This window comes from Sinocyclocheilus rhinocerous, unplaced genomic scaffold, assembly GCF_001515625.1.
Source record: "Sinocyclocheilus rhinocerous isolate Xijiao unplaced genomic scaffold, SAMN03320098_v1.1 scaffold241, whole genome shotgun sequence".
NCBI lineage: Eukaryota > Metazoa > Chordata > Actinopteri > Cypriniformes > Cyprinidae > Sinocyclocheilus > Sinocyclocheilus rhinocerous.
This window is the reverse complement of record NW_015659312.1, coordinates 1,417,720-1,430,972: the sequence shown is the minus strand read 5'-3', so window position 1 is coordinate 1,430,972 and position 13,253 is coordinate 1,417,720. Positions and strand designations below refer to the sequence as shown.

Sequence of the window (13,253 nt, the reverse complement as noted above, 5' to 3'; positions counted from 1 at the left end):
TGGAATCGGTGATGCAGTAAGATGACCAGTTTGAGGCATCCCTCACCTTATAATTTTGATGGCACTTTCCACTCTTGGACATTTCCTAATTTCTTCAAAAATCTCCTTGGCTTGTCCTCCTGTTGGTGCGCTCTCTAGCGCTGGTTGAATGGAATCTTTGGCTTTTTCCCAAGCATTGACAAGCCTCTTAAAGAAAACTGCCTTCAGCCCCTCATATTTCTCCACTAACTCCTTGTCAGGCTCAGACCATTGCTGTGCCCACACACACGCCGACACTACAAGAGGAAGAAAAGAGTTTTAGAATGATATAAAACATCCATGTGCCCACCTTAAACAGCATGTTTACACACATTTATTGTAAAGTTCCTGATTACTATGCGTATAAAGTCTTGTTTTTCATGGAAACGTGTAAAAAAGGATAGTTTGAACCAGATAAAGGTCTGCACAATTGTATGTGCGTCTAGTAAATCGCTGTTCCCCTTAACATGGCTTCATGCTGAGATGCCACCTACATGTCAATCATTCATGTATAGGAATAATTCAGGATAAATTAGATAGTCTCCCAGTCATCTCTATGGCAAAAAGTGTCTCAATTTCACCATACAAAACTAAATGCAAATAACCTGGTGACTTCTGTTATTTTACTCTGTTCTGTTATTTGATGGCTTCAAATGAACTAAATCTGCCTTAAATTTCCAGTAAGGTCATAATCTTGCCTCATGAGCAAACTGAGATGAACAGGCCTCAAGCCTTCTGTTCTAATATGTTTAATTATTTTTTCCAGTTGTGCACCAGTTAACAAAGAGAGACAAATTTTCAAGAACTAGTTTTTACCTTGGAGTGCAAGAATGAGAGTGAATGTCAGCTTCATCTAGGAGAAGAAAAACAGAAATGTAGACGTTATATGCTTGCTGAACATGTCAGTGAATGTAAATATCACAAATTTTCAACACTTAAAATCATTTTTAACATGCACAAACCAAAGATTCAACTGTTTTAATGCAGCAGTTTTAATATAGTCTTTTGCATTTGCAAAAAAAAAAAAAAAAAGATAATGTCTTTCAATTCTTTTTAAAAAAGTGATGCATTGTAAGTAATTTTATCATTAAATGTTAATGCGTGCATGTATAAGAGCAACATGGTGAAGACTCACTTTACCTTGTGCTAGTGAGATTCCTGTAGAGAGAAATAATGGACTGGAGTCAACTGCAGTGGTTGCGTCTGCAGTTATATTGTCTACCATCCATCCCTATATCTGCCTGACCGATTGACCAAACAAACGTCATCACACACACACACACACACACTCAATAACTCACAATCAGTCACAAAATCTTGCTGCATGCATACACACACACACACAAACACACACACGCACACACACACACACACACACACACACACACGGGTGGACCTACTGTTCCTACAGGGCAAACATGTACACCATGGTTTACCTACTCAAAGTCCACTGCTCCCTTTGAGTGTATTAATAAGGCATTAGAGGATACTTATGAAATCACTAATCAAGAATATTCACATGCCCCTATAAACATATTAAAAAAAATGTAACCTATTCAGCACTAAATTTACTGATTGTGCTCAGACAGCTGTTTCATTTTTGAGTGCCAGAATCAATATTCCTGACTTTAATGTGCATAAACTAATGAGGGTTAAGCAAAGGCTGTCCAAAGGTTGTGAAAAACTTTCCACATGCCAAATTGACAGAAGCAGACCCTAGTGAACTTTCCACTTTGGAACATAACGTGTCTAATCTACAACCTGTGGGCCTTTTTTCTTCCTTTTTCATAATATTAATTACATTAAATTATTGGTCAAATATTTATTGTTTCCATTCATTTTACATCTTTTTTTTGTCCTTTGTCTTCTTCTTTAACTTTTTTTTCTGTTTACTTCATCCATGCATTTCTCATGCAAGATTCAACAATCCATTTTTTGTGACATTTTCCATTTTTATTAATTTAGTGTTAAAAGGAAACGTACAGAAAAATAATTGTATTATTCGTATTATTCATTTATAATCTTCATGTACATTTGGGCATAGTGGAATTGCACTTTGTTTAGTTGTGCATCATTGCAATGGCATGACTACATTGGAGGTATGATTTGGTGTATTAATTCCACAATATCTATATCTTGGAAATTTCTATGAGGTTTGATTGGGATTGGTCCCTATGAATTGCTCTGCTTATTGATCTTGGGATGATCTGAAGGTGGGCACTCTGCTTTTCACCCTCTCCCACAGGGAACTTGCATGGTCTTTTGCCCACTCCATGTAAGAGTCAGTTACAGGTTTGAGATGATCCTCATAGTACATGCCAGCAAAACCAGCCACTATGCCACCAAGATTTAGAACTTTAGCCTTTGTGTCCCTGTAACAAACACACAAGCAAACCGAAGTAGAATAAAATGTAGAACAACATGTTCACACATTAAACGCATGTATAGGGTGCATTTTATGTAAGAAATGTAGCAGTGAATAAACAATATATTTTAGCTGTACCTGTACACTTGCTTTGCTCTTTCAAGAAGTCCAGCATTGTCTGGAGCAGAAGTGGGCAACGGGCTGGATGATGTCAAACACACTAAGGGGCCATAGATTTAAAGATTTAGAAATAAGTTGCATGCTAACAATGTTTCTGTTGATATTTTTAGATAAATATAAATGAATAAATAAAATATACATGCATATATAAAGCCAGACCTTGCAACGTCACAACCAGAACAAAGAAAATCAGTCTGGACATCTGGAAGAATAAACAACTGAATTAGCTACTTGGTGGTGATAGATCTAGAATTGCTTACATGTACATTATTACCGTCTGGTGGTAACAAGTAAACCTTAAACACATATAGTAAATATGTACCTTTGGAGTTAATGCAGTAGAAGTAAATGCAGTTGTTTTGTCTTCAGAAGAACTATCAGCTGGATTTCTCAGATTTTATAAAGTTTTTCTGAGGTTTTTGTGATGAGCTTTTCTATGGTTTAGAGTTTTCTGTGAAGAATGATATCTTGCTGCAGTAGTGTTGCATTTGAATCAATTCACATTCTGAGAAACAGGTCACACATAATTTCTGAGCAGGCACTGCCTGCTGTTTACTTAGATGAGACCAAAACAACCAAATTTGGAGTTTGTGATATAAATATTTTTACTATAAATAAGAAATGTTGGAGAAACAAATTCACAATTACATATTTTAGTAGTAGTCTTGGCAGTTTTGTTTGTGGGGTGTCCACTTGATGTATATGTATGATACACACACAATCTAAAAAAAACTAATTCTGTATGATTTATAAGCTTTCGTACCCATGGGGACCTCAATTTAGGTCCCCACGGTGACACAAGTCCCCATGAGTTGGTGTGTATTCAGGTTTAAGTCCCCACCAGTGTAGAAAATCCTGTACACACACACATGTATACAGTACTGTGCATAAGTCTTAGGCCATTAGTATTTTTACCAACAAAAAAATGGTTCTAAGCGTTATGTCTATCTTTTGTTGTAGTGTGTCAGTTCAGGTTACATTTCGAAACATTCCTTTTGCCACACAGAGATCTGATCCCACCATCATCCAGTCCATCTGGGATTACATCAAGAATCAGAAAAAACCTGTGTGTGTGTGTGTGTGTGTGTGTGTGTGTATATATATATATATATACACACATACACATATTATGTGTATATATATATACATAATATGTTTTTCTATAAATACATATTTAAATATTACTTTATAATATAAGAATGGTTCCTGTTACCAGTTGCATTTTTTCTATGACTGTTAGCATAAATGGAGGATGTTTCAACCTTGATCCACTAAGGCATTGAACAGAAAAACAAGTTTACATTTGTTGCATTTAGGCCAGAAAATTCAATAGTGGGATGTAATTCAAGGAAAAGGGGTCCACTTGATTGCTGAACTGGACAGACTGATGTTGATCATGGGAATCATTAACTGAGGACAAACAGTGACTTTAACCTCATGTGGTCTAATGTTAAAATCCCTTTGACCTATGATTTGCATTTAACTTTACATACTGGCCTATATATTGTATATTGATTGATTCTTTATTAATTGTTACATTGATACTGTGTCTTCATTTAAGCGTTTGAATATTGCTCTTTATTTGTTATTTTATTTGTTATAGAAATAAACTACCAAAACTGACTTAAAATTATTTCATGTAGCATATTGTTCTTATGTAGGCTGATGCAAATAATAAATATGAATTCAAATAATTTATATTCAAAATAGTTCAATATTCAGTTGTTGGATTGTTAATGTGAACACATTTTAAATGATCAATCTTACAAATGATGCAAAAACAAATTGGTTGTGTTTCACCGTTTATTCTTTTGGGGAAAAAATCCAGAATGTATATTTAGATTTTACATTTTTCCCCACAATATTTAACAACATCCCACAAAATTATAAACTATTTTACAGATTACACAGTTTTTGAAGATTGCAGGGAAGAAGGGTATAAGTTCATTGGTTTTCACTTTAATTGAAGGATTCAGACAGCTTCTGCTTCACCTTCTCAAACTGCTCAGTAAACCAGTTCCTGCCAAGACAAAAAGACCAATTCATATTAGAAAACGCTAACTGACCATTAGAAATTAAAGCAGCTTCTATGCCAGTGCAAAAACAATATGAATGTCCTAATAATACATTTCATAAATATAAAAATAAATATAACATTTAATAATACATTTTTATGAAACTTAAAAAATGTTAATTATGATAATCTTACTTGGTTTTAACGGCAAACTCGCTCTTTTCAAGCTGTTCGAAGGTGGTCTTGGTCTTCTCTGTCAGGTCCTCTGCAATCTCCTTCACCTGGGTCTGGAATTTGACAAATTGCTGCTCCAGTGTGGGCTCATCCTGGGCCTCTGTTTAAATATAATTTATGCATTGTTAATGTGGAAATCTCATGAAATGTAAATCGACTACGAATTGTTGTTTAATAGGCCTTGAGAATATTCAAGAGTTGTATACTGTGGAAGCATCAGAGGGATGATTTTACCTGTGTGTACAGCAAGCACAAGCATCAGCACGGCTGCAGCCAGGTACAGTTTCATCTTTGCAGTCTTTCCTGTAACATACAGAAAATAAAACGCGATTAGAGAGCCAGCGATGACAGACAGTTGTCATTTCGACCGATTTAGGGTAAAATTATTTGATGATGACTAGCCAGCGTAAAAAATAATACATCCTATACATCACATCTAGAGTGTCTAGACAAGTGTTTTTCCCTTTCCCTATTAGGAACTTCGTAGCTAACTGGTTGTTAAATATTTTGAACGAAATATATTTTATATGTATCATAAGACTCATCTGCTTTTACACGAAGTTTAATTACATAGAATAATTATGTGTTTAAGACTAGAAGACGTCCGCTTTAATAAAAATGAAAATAAACAAGATAAATACAAAACTAAATAATAACACATTATGTTTTTATATTTCCAAGCGGGTGCTGTTTTTATATGTTAAATAACAAGAATAATTAAAAGCTGCTGAATTTAGCGATGATGGCAAACAACGACACCTAGATGTCGCCAATAGACTGCCTATTTATTTACTGAACGTTTATTCTATTGTTTCAGTGTAAAGCTCGCTAGATTCGCTGCGTACTTCGTAAAAAGTTTGGAAAGTTATCACAACAGGAATAAATGTAAGCTGTCATACCTTTCGTGCAGTCCTCGAGAGAATTGGGTTGAGATTGTAATGCCCCACAGATGGCTTGGCCCTTTATAGCGGTACTGAACTGACGTAGTGTGATAACACCACCTCTGACCTATCAAGACCTCCTGCGATCACTCTGTACTTCTCTCTGTTGATCTTCTTTCTATGTTTCGCCATGTCACAAATGGCTATAGTGAACATCTTTTAAAGGTGAGTAAACTCTGTTTCCCAGAGATTTTGTTTAATTATTCCTGAGAAATACACATTAATCAGTTCAGTGGCCTTTGAAACAACAATAACAGTCACAAATGAAACAAGACTGAGGGTATTTTCTTTATCTGGTACACTGATGCCGTGGATAGTAACAAGGTCCATTCATTATCGGGGATTTTACAATTGGTTATGTGCTCCTCTCAACACACACTTTTTCAAAACTATTCTAAAAGTCAAAACAACTGTGTCTGTGGACTAAATTAATGAAATAATTTCTCAGTTCAGTTAAAACACTAGCAAAACTCAGTATCTACAGCCCATTTTGCACAAAAACGTTTGAAGCTGTGCTAATAAAATAACCGTAAACTAAATTGGATAGTATTGTGGTAAAATCATTCCTTATTGAATATTCAGGATCTGAAAAAAAAAAGGATCTAAAATATTAGTTCCCATTATGGCTGAGAGTAGGTTTTTTATATATATCAATTTCATTACTATCTATTCAAAGTGGTAAATAAAGATCGCGTTACACTATTTTATGTAAACATTCCTGAAACTGGAAGTAGTGATTGGAGGAACCTCTAATCGGTATTAGAGAACACACCATTTTACTGTGTCTAGGGATTGATACCAGATGAAGAAACAGAGGAAGTAAATAAAATGGCAACATTCGGGCAATTTGTGCAACCAGAGTGCATGTAACGCTATCTTAGCATCCGCTCACCATCCACTTGACTGTCCATAAAACTAAAGAGGATCTTTTTTCCTAATGAAGGTAATATGTGATCACTGTCCATACTGTCTTGTGTCTTCCTGGATACAGTAAATACTGGATGTCTGAACATACTCTTAACCTTAGATGTTTATTCTGAATTTAAAACATAGTGTTTTTGTGGTTTTCACTACACAATGAGCCAATTTGGAGGCGCATAACTTAGGAGTTTTTTTTTATGTAATCAGCTCAGTTTCATTCTGGTTGCTGTCTACAGGCATAACAAAGATGCAGGAGTTTAGTAACTGCTGATCGCTTGCATTGAAACCACCTTTGGATTCTAGGTCAGCAAGATGATTAGATCTCTTAACCTTTTATTGACCAAGTGTCATGCACTAGCCTTCTTAATAGCATTATAAATTAAAGCATGTTCAATGCTGTATATTTATGTTTATGACATATGCTCTGCTGAAAGATCCAAACACATCACCTCTAATGTGCTATAATGTGATTAAATGCATTTATTATTAATGTACTTAAGTTTTATGATGCTTAGAGTCTGGAAAGGTAGTTAATTTTTATTTATTTATACATTGCCAAGATTTATTAAAATAAATGATTGTTGTTAGTATTATTATTATTAAAGTGACTGTAAGGACTATACATAACACAAAACTTTAATCTTATATATAATAACATTTTAGTTGTATTAATATTTCATATTATTAAATGTTTTACTGTATGCTTCAATTAAATGACTTTTAAAAACATTAAAATATATTACCGTCCACAAACTTGTGAACAGTAGGATAGAATTATTAAATTCACTATCCATATATATATATATATATATATATATCAGTATTTATTATAATAGTATAATAACATTTAAATTCTTGCATGGTGGAATAAGATCACAAAGGCCAAGAGTTACAATCTTGTCACCAGTGATCATAAATCTGTCACACAGAATTGACTGTGTGACACACACACACACACACACACACACACACAAACAAACACACACACATGATCTCAGCAGCTCTTGCCAGGCAAAAGGCCAATGACCTGTTTATTTAATTTTTTTTTTCTAGGTCAAGAAGATCTCTCTGCGCTTTTATTGATTTCTTTTTTTGGTAACTTTTTTGCAAAATAGCACACTTTCTTGTTCTATATGGCATATCTATTAAAAGACTTGATCATGAAAGGAAATGCTGACAGTGAAACGCTGACAACATGCAAAAGTGTTGAAAGTGTCTAGACTCAAAAGAGGGGAACTGAGGCTCTGTGCAAATGAGGACATGTTGTTTATGTGGGATCACGCCGAGAGTCAGTGATCTGCAGTTACCTCTGCTCACATCTGATCACTCACAGTTTGTGGCGGTGGGGGCTTGAAGTGTTTCTTTTGTCAGTTAACTGCAGTCTTTGTAGCACCTTTCTTGACAAAGTCTTGCTAACCACTTCCAGATTTCCTTCTTATGGGTGCATAATTTGCCACCTATTTTTCTTTCAAATTCGTATATTTAGTCAGTGGCCCATAGTCTTTCATTTAATGTGAGAATAGAAATGTTCATCAGCTTGTCGGTGGCATGCTGTGCCATCTCAGGTTCTTTGTTTGACTTTTAAAACAAAAGGTGTGTGTCAGAGTTAGTAATTCTTAATATAAGAACATTTTGAATTTGTAAAAAAAAAAAAAATCTGGTTTTGCTTGCCAATGACATGAAATGTTTGCCTCTCAAAACAAAAACTAAACACAAACTGACATTTAATTGTACAAACTTGAAAAATAAAATTAAAAAAGGTTAAAAATGAATTAGTAGGCGTGTCTGAAATATGGAAGAGATATTTTCATCTCAATAGGAACAGGAAAGGCCTGGGCTTTCAGTTATGTTCTAAAGTGTTTGCAGATTGTTTTGTGTTATTTTCTGCCAGACACCTGCATGCTTGAAAGCTGAAGCTTCAGATCAGGACACAGTTTGCTATTAAAAAGGACCGTTCAGTGTTGTGGTATTTCAAGCTAACCAAGAGATCCATCAGTCTATAGTGAAGAAAGGGACTCTTTCTTCTTGGAACAGGGGAGTAACCAGAATTACGATCAATGTTTTCAATAACACCTGCTTATGTAATCAATCTTTCTTTCTTTCTTTCTTTCTTTCTTTATTTCCTTCTTCTTTCTTTCTTTCTTTCTTTCTTTTAGTGCTGTTATATCTCTTTATATTCAAATAAAAAGCTGAGAATTTGAGTTAATTTTATATATTTTTTTGTTTTTTTAATGTATTATATACTGTGTGTGTGTGTATATATATATATATACACACACACACACATAAAAAAAACAAAAAAATATATAAAGTTAACTCAAATTCTGTTTCAAGCTCAAAGTTTTTTATTTAAAACAAAGACAGTGAACATAACCAGCGGCACAGCATGTTGCTTATGCAGCAGTCCCGCAGGCAAGCAAGTGGAATTTGGAAACAGATCTCAACATGTCTTCCTTGAGATTCAAAGCAGCAGAAAAAGAGAGAGAGAGAAAGAGGGGATGGTGCTTTGAGAACAGGTCCTTTGATCCTGAGACAATCAAAGCTGAGAAACATGGATCTCATAGTGAACAGTTCTGTGCAAAAGCAAAAGCTTGAAGGAGAGAATTTATCAGAGAAGGGTGAGATTTATCAGAGGGTGACAGAAAATGTTTATAGATTATACATTTTTTTTCCAAAAAGGATGATATGAAGCGAATGTCTTAATCATTCAAACTTAAATAACCTATGTGAGTCGTTTCACATGGAAAATGTGCATGTGCATACACTGTTTTATCCAATGGAAAGCCTTTGTTTTGTGTTTTTTCTTTCTTTCTTTCATTCTTTCTTTGTTTAAATTAAAGTTTTAGTCTGTGATTCATTCAGCTTGACTGAAGACTTGTACACACCACTGATTATGTTTGCAGAATTCTATATTTTAGTCTAAACATTCCCTTTGGATGTAGTTTAAGTATGTTAATTCCAGAAATGTTTACCCTTGTCTTTAGAGTGTTATGAGTTGTGTTTACTGTATTTTACCTATGCCAACAAACACACTGAGTTTTCATGTTTTATGAGGACTTTATCAATATATGGGGGTTTTATCCATACACATAATTATTTGATATTGTACAAACTCTATATTCTATCCCCTACCCCTAAATATAACCCTCACAGAAAACTTTCTGCAAATTTACATTTTCAAAAAACAGAATTTAGTATGACTCATAAGCTGTTTTCATCATGGAGATAAAAATCAAAGTCAGACATTTCATCACGTTTTACTATCCATTTCCAAAAGAAATTCAAATAAACTAGGGGGTTACAAAGTGTGGTTTTATTTGCCCCTGATTGATTAGAATTCTGCCAAAGACAGAAATGTTTTTTAAAAATCCAAGATAAGCAGACCTTTCTTTGAACTCCAGAACTGAGAAATGGTTTAAATCTCAGGTTCCTGGAGAAGGAAAGGTGTGACCAGTAGATGGGTCTTGCCCACACAAGTCCTATGGAAAATGCTGAAGAAGGAAGAGAGATGCGTGACAGTGAACTGAAGTTAGAAATAGGGGGAATAAGTGGGTATATAGAAGTGAAAGTTTACTGCGGAATTGGATCGGTCTTGTCTAAACATACAAAAGCTGGAAATGCGAGACTGTTAAATGCTAACTGCTTTTTGTAAGGGCATATGTAGGCCTATGTGTTTTTCCTGACTCTTATAACTTATATTAATAGTTGTGTTGTATAAATTGACAGTGCATGTTTCAGCCTGACTAATCTCTTAGCCTGTTATTAAGAGAAAGATTCCGATTATAGCCAGAAATACACTAAGAAACAGGTACAATCAGGGTGCGAATTACAGGGGGGTTTGGGGGGGTCTGACCCCACTAAAGAAGGCTTGATCCCCCTGATGGATGTCTGGATGTCAAAACTAGATGTGGGGGTGGGGTTGACTGAATGTGTGATGAAGCCTAGAATGCGGTTATATGAGCATAAATTCAAGATATGAGGGCAAAAAATACCAATGGTTGGGTTTGTTTTATTGTATATATGATATATTTTAGTAAATATCACATGACTCGAGCAAGAGAGCTGATTTTTTCTCCCCGAATATCTGCAGGATTGCAAATGTGATATTGATTTTTCAATAAACAGTATGTTTAATATTGTGTTACATTTTAGACACAGTATTGTCAATATTGTCTGTTTTTGTGCAAGTTCGCCAATGAAAATAAAACAGAACTGTTGTGCGTCTCTGATCAACACAGCGGTGTTTCATTACTGAATGAATCCACGGTTTTGAACGAATCGATTGAGCTAATGATTCAGTGAGCCATTCCTAAATACAGCCAGCTTTGCTTCTGAATGAATCAGCCGTTTGAACGAATCGGTTGAATGCATGACTGGATGACTCACTCATTAAACCAGCGATTTTCCGCCACCTACTGGCTCTTTTAGTTTTATATTTAAAGTAGTATATTATAATATATAATACAGTATATTAGTGTTTTTGTATGTTGAATCAAAATATGTCTTTCTTGAGCTACTTTTTTTGCAAGGTCTATTCAGTGCTTTTCTAATTTAACACAATAATGACTTTAAATGATCTTTAATGACTTTAATTAATCTGCAATAATTAATCTAATTCATTTGAGATTAATTTGATTAATGAATCGGGCACATTATTAATTACATTAAAACATTTTTAAACATAAAAATACACAATAAAATCATGCTAATTTACTCCCCAGAAGGTCACTGTGTAATTCGCACCCTGGGTACAATACTCATGCTACTGTACCAGTGCATTGCCTGTCTGTTTATATGTATTGTCATTATATTGTTTTTGTAAGATACATTACTGTACTAATGTTTGGGGTCTGCAAAATTTTGTGTACTAAGGCTGCAGTAAAAACAGTAATATTGTGAAATAATTCCAATTTAACTCATTTCAATTTTACATTTTAAGTTTACTATGTATTTCTAAGTGTCAGTATATTTCAATGTGTTATTTATTTATGTGATGTCAAAGCTGAATTTTCATCAGTCGTTACTCCAGTCTTTAATGTCACATGCTCAAGAAACATTTCTTATTATCATTATTTTGTAAAAAATATATACATATATACATATATATAGTTTTTAAATAATTTATTGTTATTTTTGTTTTTATTTTTTTCCTAAAAGCCATGACAAGAATCTTATGACCCCTAACATATATATGCTGGAGATGTATGTATTTGTGTGGGATTGTTAACATGCCTGTGGTGGGAACAGAAATGTTTTCATAAGTACTTTGCAATACACTTGACAAGAATCAAGTGACAAATAAGTAGTGTAAGTAGGACACACATTTATTGAAAACAAATTCAAATACAACCGTGCACAAACACGTAAAGTAAACAAGCATTTATATGTGGATTTGTGGCTAAAAAAGCTCATCTTTACATATATTCTGATTTAGTTCAGCAGCTGAAGGCACTTTTTTAACATTTATTTTGAATGGTGCCATGTTGGCCCCACTAACTACAAAAAAACCCTTAGATAACTGCCAATACAGGCAAGTTGATTGATCTTAAAAATGCTCTACTGTATGCTAACGAAAGACACTGAAAGTATATCCTCAGACAGTGGGTTAATACTGAGAAAGTAAACATGGTGAGTACATGGTATTCTTTTGTCCAATAATGGACAGTGCTAGTCCAGTCGAGTCCAGTTCTTAACCCCTTATCAACCTCTCACAGAATGAAAGAAGCACATTTCAGTAACACAAAACTCCCTTCTTGTTTCTGTTTGGTGTTAACTCTAGATAAGAGTGGAGCTCTTAAGCTTGAGTGGGAAGAGCTGCTGAGGCCTCCTTGATCTTGTCCATGACGATCTGCAGCTGCTCACGGATCTTCTCGGAGTAAGGGGTGAGGAGGCTGGTCAGCTCGTCCACGCGACCCTCTAGGGATGTGCGCAGGTTCTCGGCGGTCTGCTCCAGCTTTTCCTTCAGAGCTCCAGCCTGGACTTCCAACTGCTCGCTCATCTCCTGCGCCTGGGACTTCATCAGCTCACTAATGACACCCAGTTTCTGGCTGGCACCATTCTGGGCCTGGCTGACGTAGGGCTTGAAACGGTCCTTCATGGCTTCAGCATTTTGGGAAGCACGAGACTGCAGCTCTCCCAGGTAGGTTGCCACAGTGCTGGAAGAAATGAAAGAGAAAACTATTAATATATATATTTTCGAAATTTACCTAATTTTTTAATTAGTTAAAAGCTTTATCCAATTTTTGAGCTTGCATTTAAGCCACCTGAGAGAGCATCCAGACTTACTTGCGGATCTCCTCGGTGTCCTTGTTCAGGCGTTTCTTCAGTTTGCGGGTGTAGGTGCTGACACGGTTCTTCACATCTTCAGCGTTCTGCTCCATCATGGTCTTCAGCTCTTGCAGGTACTGAGTGGTGCGTTCCTTAGCGTCAGTCATGTCAGTTTGCAGTTTGCTAGCCAAGAGCTGGAGATCTTTGTTCAGCTGACCAGCAGCATCAGAAGCATATGGAGTCAGCTGGGTTTGAAGATTGTCACTGTATGTGCTCAGCTCAGCCATTGTGTCACTAATCAGTGTGCTGCAAA

At 35.2% G+C, this 13,253-nt stretch overlaps 2 protein-coding genes across 2 annotated transcripts in view; both read right to left on the bottom strand.

Annotated features, from left to right (window-relative positions):
• Positions 1-4,352: 4,352 nt before the first annotated feature.
• LOC107723395 (apolipoprotein C-I-like) lies at positions 4,353-5,804 on the bottom strand. The gene is made up of 4 exons (XM_016531976.1): positions 5,711-5,804; positions 5,046-5,114; positions 4,773-4,911; positions 4,353-4,583 (listed from the first exon to the last, which is right to left on the bottom strand). The coding sequence occupies exons 2-4, from the start codon at positions 5,098-5,100 to the stop codon at positions 4,523-4,525; spliced, it is 255 nt and encodes an 84-aa protein (XP_016387462.1). The 5' UTR covers positions 5,101-5,114; positions 5,711-5,804; the 3' UTR covers positions 4,353-4,522.
• A 6,172-nt stretch (positions 5,805-11,976) lies between these two features.
• The window catches only part of LOC107723536 (apolipoprotein Eb-like), a 2,523-nt gene continuing 1,246 nt past the window's right edge, over positions 11,977-13,253 (bottom strand). The window contains exons 4-5 of the mRNA XM_016532214.1: positions 12,959-13,246; positions 11,977-12,828 (exon numbers count right to left, since the gene is read on the bottom strand). Coding sequence (XP_016387700.1) covers positions 12,468-12,828; positions 12,959-13,246 — 649 coding nt within the window. The 3' untranslated portion in view covers positions 11,977-12,467. The remainder of the gene's footprint in view (positions 12,829-12,958; positions 13,247-13,253) is intronic.

Bases quoted from the DNA above. Each gene is read 5' to 3' on its own strand.
- LOC107723395 (XM_016531976.1), bottom strand. From the start codon at position 5,100: ATGAAACTGTACCTGGCTGCAGCCGTGCTGATGCTTGTGCTTGCTGTA. The intron at 4,912-5,045 runs GTAAAATCATCC...ATATTTAAACAG, and splicing joins TGTGCTTGCTGTACACACAG to AGGCCCAGGATGAGCCCACA. The intron at 4,584-4,772 runs GTAAGATTATCA...TTGTCTTGGCAG, and splicing joins GAGTTTGCCGTTAAAACCAA to GAACTGGTTTACTGAGCAGT.